The following is a 10,723-nucleotide window of genomic DNA, read 5'->3' as shown; positions in this document are numbered from 1 at the left end:
AAGTCCTATATTTAGTTCTTTACTATATCTTAATTTGTGGGATTACTCAAAACTAATTTATCAGGGTTTTTATTCGTTACTTTTAGACAGGCAAGAGTGTTAAAAGGGAATTTTTGGTTTCTTGAGGGTAATTTTTAGAAAAAGCGGGTAATTCTTTGCTTTGGAGGGGGTAATTGGGCCATAGTGGATTGGCAACACTGGTTTTGTATGAAGGAATAGGAAGACGAATTATGATGATGATGATGAATGCGTCGCAATGAGATAAGTTAGGTTGGTTATAAAATTAATTAATGAAGTATATTTAGCCTTCTTAAGCCTCTTTTTAAAGGTTAAAGAAGTGTCTCTTTTGTATTATTAATGCTAGGCCTAGGCTATGTTCCTGTAAACTAAAGTAAGTTATTAAACATTGTATAGGCTATATCGCTATCATTCATTAACTCCCCGCGATAACTTAGAACAAAATTCCAGCAATAAGTATTGCAGAACGATCAATTTATTGGTAAGCTAGCTAGGCCTAAGTTAGCTGATATTTTTTACTATCATTATTATTTTTTGTAGGCCCAAACCTGTTAAAATATTACAGTGACAGGCCCTAGACTAAATAATTATACGCAGAGGATACGAGTCCGGTAACGGGACGTGGATTAGGCGTCCGGCAGTTACTGTCATAACCTAACCTAACCAACCAAACTTGCTGATAATGAAAAAAATCAAATGAAGGTCCAATTCTCTTCATAACATAAAATTATAAATGCCAAAAATTCTAACAAAAGATGTACATTTAAGAAGAAATTACATTCAAAGCAAAATCTGTGACAAAAAGTTGAAACCGATGGGTTTCGAACCAGGGACCTCTTGGATATCAACCGAGCACTCTATCCACTACACCACGAACAACGCTGGCCGAACATCGTATCGTTGTGGTAATGGTGTTCTGGGACCCCATAAGCTTAACCCGGTGACGTCACTACCGGACGCCTAATCCACGTCTGGTTACTGGACGCGTATCCTCTGTGATAATTATAATTAAAAAGGTTTAAATACCTGCTATTAAGCAATCCATTTAATTGCAGTTGCAACTAGTTTCGACTCCTATGTGGAGTCATCATCAGGCGGTACAAGGACTTCTTACTTCAAGGGCAGTCTGGACTTAAACTCCGTAGGGTTAGCGTCGTCTGTTGTCGTAACTGATCAGTAAATGTTTCGTGTCCGTAACGTGTTTTGTGTCGTGTGTAAATGTTTATTTATTTTTACTTGTTAAATATGACGCTCTTCATATGAAGAAAGAAGAAGTCCTTGTACCGCCTGATGATGACTCCACATAGGAGTCGAAACTAGTTGCAACTGCAATTAAATGGATTGCTTAATAGCAGGTATTTAAACCTTTTTAATATTATTTGGCAATCCGGAGGCTACATCCACAATGAAGATAATTATAAGCTTGGATAAGCCCGGGGCAAGTGTGGGCGAGGTGCATCCGGACCGTCTAAAACTGCTTCACCAAAATATACGAGGTCTCTCAGACAAAAAAGAGATGTTTAAAGTGTTCCTTCATTATTAATTGCCTGACATGATATGTTTGTCTAAACATAATCTGAGAGACATGGAGTTTGAAATGATTAAGTTTTTTAGTAAGCTATATACAAGCAAGCTACATACCTGCCTAATGTGTTGTTTCCAACTAAATCTGAAGTCAATCCAGAATCCCAGAAGTTTGACAGCTTCCTCGCCCAAGTAGTCTGGCTTAAGTGTGCACAGCAGTGTTTGTGTCTTGTCGTTGTTTATTTTGAGTAAATTCTGGTTGAACCATTCGTTTGCATAGACCATAAGGCATTCTGTGTCAGTGCGAAGCTGGTTCAGATACCTGCCTCTGGTAACCAGTTTGGTGTCGTCTGCAAATGGCAATGTTTTATTGTTTAAAGCCTGATCATTTATGACGATAGTCAAGAGGAGGGGGCCAAGAACTGAGCCTTGGAGAACTCCGTGTCTCAAATGCTTCACCCCAGAAGTCGCACCGCCGGAAAAGACGACTTGCTTTCTACCTTGTAGATAGGAGATAATAGTTTACAGGACCACGCCAGTTACCCCATACTTCCTGAGCTTGGACACAATAATTTTATGTGATACCACGCCAAACTCTTTACTCAGGTTACACATATTTAGCAGGACTGAGTCCTTGACTTCAAAAATGTCTGCAATCCTCTTTTTTTTTTAAAAAAAAAAAAAGATTTGTTCGACCAAGCTAGAGAGGGCTGTTGTGGTAGATCGTCCTTTCCGAAAGCCATGTTGTGCATCTGCAAGTACGTGATTAGACTCAAAGTACTAGATTAATTGTATCTTTATTACAGACTCTATGACTTTAGAGAGGGCAGGCAGTAAGTTATGGCAATAGGCCTGTAGTTGGACAGCAGTGAGGGGTCACCTTTCTGGAATTCTGGGATAGCCCGTGCAGTCTTGAGCGTGTCAGGGAAGTAGCCTTTTCTCAGACAGAGGTTTACGATTAGTCATGAGTGGGTCCACGATGGTGTGGATGACAGCCTTCAAAACAGAGCAGGAGACACCAAAAACATCCTGGCTATTTGAGTTTTTGAAACCTCTAACTAGTTTAATAATGAAGCTAGGCTGCAGAATGATGAGACATCCAGGAGAGAGGCCGCCGGGTCAGTCTGCAAAATAGGTATATTAGCCACAACTTGTGCCAGCTATTCCGGAGGGAACCCGCTGTTATAGTCTTAAGTCTAGGAGACCTGTGAGAATTAACAATGTCCCTTATCTTTAACACATCGAAGCCTTTTTTTGCTTCGTTTACAACGATGGAGTCTTTTGGTTTAGTACTTTGCATGCTATAATCAGTGTAAGGAAGCCTGTTCTGCCCGGTAACTGTGGGCACAGAAAACATACTACTATAACCCAGAATGCCAACCGCATGGTAAAAAGCATTAAGTATTTTGAGAGAGCTTTGCCTGTCAATTCGTAGGCAGCGCCACCAGCGTTGCTTGTTTTCTGTGCTGTAGGACCAATCTATTTGATTACATTAAGCACTAAATAAGTGTTTAAAATTCTCTCTTCCAGCTCAACACAAACTGTACCTCTCACCATGAATATTCTAAGGAGGAGCTGTAATGTGTTCTTAAGACTGCGGTGGGAAGGAATAGTTTTGGACTCTTTAGACAAAACAATCATCAGTAAAAATCTGTGGTAAGTTGTTTGATATGTTATTTTCAGGTGCCGTTCTTTAAAATAGGACTATAGAATTGTATTTTAAGGGATTTAGGCAATTTATTTTTTTTTCAAGCAGGAAAGGTACAAAATCAGATTTTACCTAAAACACTTCAAGAATGACTTTTCTCTAAAAATTGATCATAAGCTACCCTTAGATAAAATAAACCCGAAACTTCAAACCTTGCTTAATCAAAAAACTTGATACCTCAAAACTTTACCCTTCCCCCTTCAGCGAAGGTATACCTTATATTGAGGTCCTACTGTATAATCTTATTTGTAGGCATAATAAATTGAAAATTGTATTTGAGTGTAGGCCTATGCAATTTGAAGTTTACAAATTGGATTGTTTCAGTACCAGCTGAAAACTATGATATCAAGCACAATGTAACATGTTTCAAAAATTTCTTAGCTGTGTAGCTCATTTTAAATAATCTAGGGTGGTTAACTGACTGTGAAAAACATTAGTTGTGAGTAAATTTTTAATTCCACTGTGGAAATCTGAGTTAAAATTGAGTTAAGTTTAATTTTTGTTTTAATGTAAACTTCAGGCGAATTTAGAAGAGCTTAACAGCTAGGAAATTTCTGTAATTTCTTGCCTAAAGACTCATAAAACTTAGTTTATGAAAAACCTCACTGTTACAAAATCGTCAGTGGTCACAGTGAAATGGTGAATACCTTCTGAGGTCATGACAAACACATGAATGTTTTCTGTGTTCTCGGCAAAACCGTGAACATCACCTGCGATCCCAAAAAAATCTTCAACTTTCGACTGTGTATCTTTGCAAATGCTTTCCAGTATCGTGGAAATATACACTCAGCTTAGCTTGTCCGAGCTTATATTGGTAGATTTTATGATCATTGTTAGCTCAAACGGATCCCTCTGAGCCCCAAAAATATCGGCGACCGGCAGACTTTTATAATAAATTCTTGTTAAAATTTTCACTTTACAGCTTTGAATCTCTACCTGGAAATCGGGCACAGTTGGAACTGTACCGGTAGGCCTAATGTAAGAACTGGCAGTTAATTTTAAATTAATATTAAAAACTGGGCCGTATTTAGAACTAATGAGGCCCCTGGCGGCTCTCAGCATTGAGGGCCCTCTATATTCTGATTCTTCGGAAGGTTGGAACTCTTTTAAGTTCTAAATAAGGAGATTTATTTATTCTACCCTGAGGTAGAAATACATGTGGTATTGCTTCAACTCGATGAATTGGCGTTTTGTTTTCAACAATCAGATCGGCAAAAACACCTAGGACACAAGTTAATTAAATTATATGTCTATTATTTTTTTAAATAATATTAGGGGTCTTAGGTCGGGGCCAGACATTTTTAATTTCTTTCGGGTTGAGTAAATAATCTTGATCTTTGGGCATCGGATCAAAATCAGGTGGTTTCAGATATAATTAATTTAAAATGTATTAATTGATATGCTATAATATCTTTATAAAAAATCCGGAATTGCGGCCAAATTGTAGCTGTCATCTGCAGTAAAATCGTGGACATCTGCCGCGGTCGAGGGAGAGATTATGAACGTGTGTCTACGTTCACGGCAAAATAGCGAACATCATGTGCGATAGCTGAGACATCATCTTTATTTTCTGCAATCATGGCAAAATTATTATTGTCTCATGTGGTTGTGGGACTTGCCCGATCGAGGAGACATCATCTCGTCTCCTCCCATCGCAGCGGAGTCATGAAAGTGTTCACAGTGGCCACGGAGAAAGAGGGAACGTCTTGCGCGATCGCGGAGATGAATTTTCATCTGCTTCGATCGCACAAATATCATCTGGGTCTTCTGCAATCGCGGCAAAATCATGAATGTCTCCTGTAGTTGTGGGAAACAGTAAAAATCATGAACGACTCCTTTGGCCGCGGAGACCTAATTTTCGTCTCCTCCGATCGCGACAAAATCATGAAAGTTTTCTATGGCTGCAGAGAAATAGTTACCGTCTTCCTTCACCATGATGAAATTGTAAAAGGTCTTCCCAGTTTTTGGGGACATAATCTTTGACTCCCCCCGCGGTCGCGATAAAATCCTGGACATATTCCGCGACTGTGGATGAATAGTGACAACTCCTACTGTACTTAAACTTTGAAATAGTTAAGATCTTTTGTGGTGGTGCTGATTTCATCAACGTCTTCCGCAAAACTGATTGTTGGTGAAATAAATTTATCAAGAAATAAAATCTGAGGCTCCCTCCTAGACCGAGGCCCCCGGCAACCGCTGTGTCCGCCGTTAGGGATATACAGCCCTGATTAAAAAGGTACACTTTACGACCAGGAAAACCAGGGTTTGCTGTTGGTTAAATAGGGAAAAATGTGTAAAATCTATCCCAGGAGTTCTGTGGACCAACCTGTAATCCAATTTTAGTTTTATGTCGGTTTAAACTGTAATTTAAAAGCTGGGAGTTATTCTTACTGGATTTTTATCCATCTGATACATGCAATTGGTTTTCATTAAAAAAAGGAAAAACCTAAAAGGCTCAAAAATCCGAGAAAGCCTCTCTGTCCCTTAAGTTATTGCTCAATGTGTCAATAATATTTTGATTATTTTTTCAGTACACCTAAGACCAGTAGTTTAAGACCAATTCATACTACTGGGACAAAATGTGATTTGATGGAATTCTTCGACGATGAAAAAAATTGGGGAACTGAAGCTATAAAAGTGGGTAGAGCTTGGAAGAAAGACGAACTTAGAATCAAGAGCAACTCTGACCTCCACAAATTATGGTAAATTTTCTTTAAAATGATAACATGAATCAATTAAATTATGCAACTTTATTTGTTGGATCCAATTTATTCTTTTGTTTAAATGTAAAATAATTTCACTTGATGTTCCTTTTTATTACCGTTTCTTAGTATCAGTGCTAATTTATCCATTAAATATTCTTTTACTGTTAAGCAACTATGACTTGTTGATTGATGTACAGTAGTAAAATCAACCTTAGATGTCGCCTATTTGTAGTTTGTACACAGACATATTTGTATATCCTGTTATAATATTAAATCTTACGTAAAAGGATTTTGGGTCTAATACATGGGTTTTGATTTGTTTGTCAATTTAATTGTATCAAAACAAAATGTACATTAAACCCTTCTCTAAACCACCCTAATGGGCCCAGGCCTAGGATGGTTAAAAGGGGCCACTATCTAAACGTGTAAAGTATTCTAGAATAGAAATACATTAGCCTATATTTTTTATATTTCCTATGTGAATTAAAAACTTAACTTCATTTATCGATCCTTAATTTTGCAATAGTTTTATTTTTAATATACTGTATTAGTACTTAAGTATCGGTGGAAATATGCAAAGTGATCAAGTCCTAGCAAACCTGTACCATATAACTATTATAGAAAAGCAATCTAACTCTTCTATACTACAGTTTTGTATATTATACTCTCAAAAATAAGATTACTTTGTTGGTAAATCGTGCTAATATTTTAATTTTAATCCCATTTAATATTAAGCTAATTTATAGTCAGAGTCATAGAGCAATGGTTTCCTTGAGCTTGTGTGTTTGTTATTGAATCGTTTAAAAAAAGTAATGATTCAGTCATTGTAACTCAGCTGCAGTTCCGTGCATTCTTTCAATGAGGGCGACATAGAGAGGTTCGGTCGCAATTATCTGTATGGGTAATCAACAAAATTAAACAGAACTATTCAAATTAATCTGTTTGGATGAAAATTAAGATCCAACCTCAAAATTCGTATAACCGAGCTGTCAGACATGTTCAAAGCAACGGCTTGGTTTTGGGCAGGCCTAAAAGGACTGTTTTGTACAGCAGCACGAACTCTAGTGAATGATAGTTGTCTGGAGTCGAATCTGACTTTGGACGGCCTGTCAGCTTCTAACCCACCGCGCTGAGCTCATGATTGTGCTGCGAGAACTTCTCCATGTCGTCCTAATTAAACAAATGCACGGAACTGCCGCTGAGTTGCAATGACCGAATCATTACTTTTTAATATGACTCAATAACAAACGCACATAGCTCTGGCGACCACAGCTCTATAACTATAGATAATTGCAGTGTGTAGGCTTTCCAATGAGCCTAATCCCACCACCCTCAAACAAACTGTTGCTGAACAGTGTGCTGCAGAAAATAGAATGGGTTTTATGCCACACTCTGTATATCCTACAAACATTATTAAAATAAGCTTATTCAATCAGTTAGGCTATACCATACACAAAATCACTCTAAAATTTGTTCGAAAAGTCAGTGATATATCTGTTTTCAATTTCCTGTCCAAGTTTCTAAGGGTCTAGTTATGTACACCAAATAATCTGTAATGTATCTTGTTGAAGATAATGTTTAATTCCAGGTATATCCTGCTGAAAGAGCGGAACATGCTCATGTCTATGGAGCATGAACACCAGGAAGCTTTTGAACCGTTCCCAAACCCGGAGAGATTGGATAAGGTAACTTGAAAATAAAATAAAATATTACGTTTCTTAAAACTAACCATAGTAGAAACGGCCTATGCCTATTCGTTTCTTCAACGCCAATCAATCAATCAATTAAATAATTTTTATTTCGTAAAATGTATGTAGTGTTACATTAATCTACTTATCTTAAATATGCTAAAACTAAGTGATGCAGAAGTGTTATTAATTTTACTTGTAATGTAAAACAAAATGACTTTATTAAAATGATTTCCAAGACAATAAACCCACAGATAATTGAAACATATTAAATGCTAATTAAAATTTAATTGTGGCTTACGCCACACTACACTGTTTTGACGAACTTCCCACGCACGGATTTAGTCCAGAAAACAGCTGTTTGCCGTCAGCTTAGTCAAATGGGGTTTCATTACGTACTACTGTACTGTAATGAGTGAGAGTGGTTAGTTTATAAATAAAAACATAACCTCTCTTACAGGTTATGACTAATGATTGTTAGTCCTTTAGTCGGTGGTAATATATAAGGATTTGTACAGATTTAGTAGTATGGCGTAAAATATTGTACGTCACTTGTCCAAAATGTGTTAACCGGACTCGTATGGAAAACACCTATTTTCAGGACTAGTAACTTAATATACTATTGATTGCCATTGGTTTTCTGTAAAATGATGACTCTACAGTAATATATTGCGACGGTCAGATGTATTGCTTTTTGCCTCAACTGTTTGTTTCCATGTCACAATGGGGAAATTTGAAATTATACATTTCCCAATATTGCCTTTACTCAATGACCACACAGTATTAGAGTACTTAGTTGTTTGACTAAATATCACAACAAAAATTTAGAAAGACCCAAGCATTAAAATGATCCACTAGTGAATATCTTGCCTTTACCTCCTAAATATTATTTAGTTGCTTGGCTAAAGACAGTAACAAAAATATAAATACTTACATTGCATGATTGAATGATCATTGACTGCTTAATGATTGAATGATTCACTGTTGTTTCAATTTCTTACGGAATGTTTATTGCCTTCGCTTCAATCATGACACAGCTTTACTTGCTCCCTTCCTACAGACCTGTAAAGTAAGATTGTTTTTGGTTGTAGGTTAAAGAAAGCATGCACAACCTGGAGGAGGTGGTGATAGAACGCAACAAAGCGTACCACGAACTGGAAACAGGCGAGACTGGCATTGTACCAAGTAAACAGGTCATCAACCAGTTAGGTAATGTCATGAATAATATTAAATCTGTCTACATTTAGACCTCTCAAAAAATCAAATAATTTGAAGGTGGTGTAAAGTTTTAACTAGGCCTATTAAAGAGAGTTTCAATGATGATTCCAATCGTATGAAATGTTTTGTCAAAAGCTGCTTTAACAAAATAATTAGACTGGGATGGTGGCGTCGTCCTATAATCCAGCTTCTAGGAGGTCACAGATTGTGGATATTTATAGGCATGCACTGTGGATGGGATACTCCCTGGTGTGGATTAAAGTCTGCACCAGTGAACGACTAGCCGCAGTGCTATCCTGATAATTAGACCAATTTGTTAATTACAAGGATAAAATTTGGTTCTGATTCCACTATAAACTGTAGGTCCCTTAGTTGCCAATGGCTGTATGGGCTATTAATTAACAGCTGTGTCTAAAGAAAGTGTTAGCCTTAGTCACTAACAAAACAAGACTACGAGATAGTGTCACTCAACCTACAGTACTCATCCTTCACTCATATTTGGGTTAAAATATGCACATAGTGGTGTCTCGATCTTAAGTAATTGGAATTGATATAATTGATTCTACATTAAAATTATTTGATCAATTGGTTAAAGTGTTTTGTTATAAAATTCAAATAATTTTATTTAACCTTAAATGGGTATCGCACGTAAATTTGACGTAGGGTGAGTTATTTTTCCTACCCCCCATCCCCTCACGCTACCCTCCTTCCAGCAATGCTCTCAGCAGCCATTTGCCTGGTGATGGCTGCCTTAGTTGGGTTGTAGTGTGTTTCTTGGAACGCATTTGCCAATCTTACGTGACAATACCCTTTATCTATAGCAAAATGGCCGGCATTTCATCAAATTTACGTATTGATACCCTTAGCGTCACACACTGTAAGACAATACCTTATTGTATGCAATTTCTATGTATGTAAAATTTACTTATTAATATCCTTAGCGTCACACTGCATGACGATATACCTTTCTAAGGTTAACAGTCAAATGTTTCTTTTTTCCTTATTTAGAAACAATAGCTTTTTTCCTTAAACGATGGGTTTATTATCTAAACTTATGTTGTTATTGACATGCTGCATCAAATTATTTTTCAGGATTAACACATTTCCACCGAATGGGGGAACATTTGATTCCAAAGTATGTAAACAAGAAGTGGAGAGAGAAGCATGTCCACCACGATAACTACAAGGAAACAAAAGTATTCCTCGCTTTACTTGAGGAAAAGAACAAAGTTATAGAATCAAAACACCGCAAGTATGTATGATTCTTAATGAAACTGGTTTTATATTTGTACCAATAAACTTTTCTTTTTTTTATGATTGTTGTGTTTACGTAGTTTGGTTGTTGGTTCAATCTTGCCGAAAGGATGTGGGTTTTTATTGGTTTGAAACTGGAGCCAGCTGTTGTTTGCCATTAGGCTATAAATGTCTGTCCCTGGCTAAAGATACAGCTGATTTTAGGGTGGTAACTAAGCTACAAAAGCATCAGACTCATCCTTCATATTTTAACTACAAGGTGCACCTAGTTCTATCCTCATCTCATTTAGTTATACATAGTGTTACAAAAAAAGGATTTGTTGCTTGAAAAACATGCCAGTTGCAAATATCCAAAGCTTTTGTAATTACTCATAAAGGCTTTTGTTTCTTGAAGGGGTCTTAGACAACATGTGCTGGGGCTGATGCGGAGATTCCCAAACTTGGACTTGGAAGCTGTCAAAGAGAAGTTCCCAGAAGTGGACGTTGACAAGCTGAAGGACTTGGACAAAGCGAGGGGACATTGGCTGCCGTAGAGTTTGTAACCTGCTGTTGATGTAGAATGTAAATAACTTTTGTACAGATATATTAAAACCATTTATCCACACATA

General features: G+C 37.1%; 1 protein-coding gene across 2 annotated transcripts; it reads left to right on the top strand.

Annotated features, from left to right (window-relative positions):
* The first annotated feature begins 209 nt into the window (after positions 1–209).
* LOC128992172 (39S ribosomal protein L47, mitochondrial) lies at positions 210–10,723 on the top strand. Of its 2 annotated transcripts, none has more exons than XM_054415619.1 (7): positions 210–270; positions 3,073–3,198; positions 5,782–5,952; positions 7,544–7,640; positions 8,735–8,852; positions 9,954–10,113; positions 10,510–10,723. In XM_054415619.1, exons 2-7 carry the CDS (start codon positions 3,098–3,100, stop codon positions 10,646–10,648), a joined length of 786 nt encoding a protein of 261 aa, XP_054271594.1. In that variant the 5' UTR covers positions 210–270; positions 3,073–3,097; the 3' UTR covers positions 10,649–10,723. The 2 variants fall into 2 exon arrangements, with proteins under 2 accessions (XP_054271594.1, XP_054271593.1); XM_054415618.1 differs by lacking the exon at positions 210–270 and adding an exon at positions 479–499.

Source organism: Macrosteles quadrilineatus, unplaced genomic scaffold (genome assembly GCF_028750875.1).
Source record: "Macrosteles quadrilineatus isolate MER2022 unplaced genomic scaffold, UCM_ALF_1.0 Scaffold_4__1_contigs__length_99947679, whole genome shotgun sequence".
Taxonomy (NCBI): domain Eukaryota; kingdom Metazoa; phylum Arthropoda; class Insecta; order Hemiptera; family Cicadellidae; genus Macrosteles; species Macrosteles quadrilineatus.
Note: the sequence above shows the minus strand (reverse complement) of the source record. Positions and strands in the feature narration are given on the sequence as shown.

Bases quoted from the DNA above. Each gene is read 5' to 3' on its own strand.
- LOC128992172 (XM_054415619.1), top strand. From the start codon at position 3,098: ATGAATATTCTAAGGAGGAGCTGTAATGTGTTCTTAAGACTGCGGTGG. The intron at 3,199-5,781 runs GTAAGTTGTTTG...TTATTTTTTCAG, and splicing joins ATCATCAGTAAAAATCTGTG to TACACCTAAGACCAGTAGTT. The intron at 10,114-10,509 runs GTATGTATGATT...TGTTTCTTGAAG, and splicing joins ATAGAATCAAAACACCGCAA to GGGTCTTAGACAACATGTGC.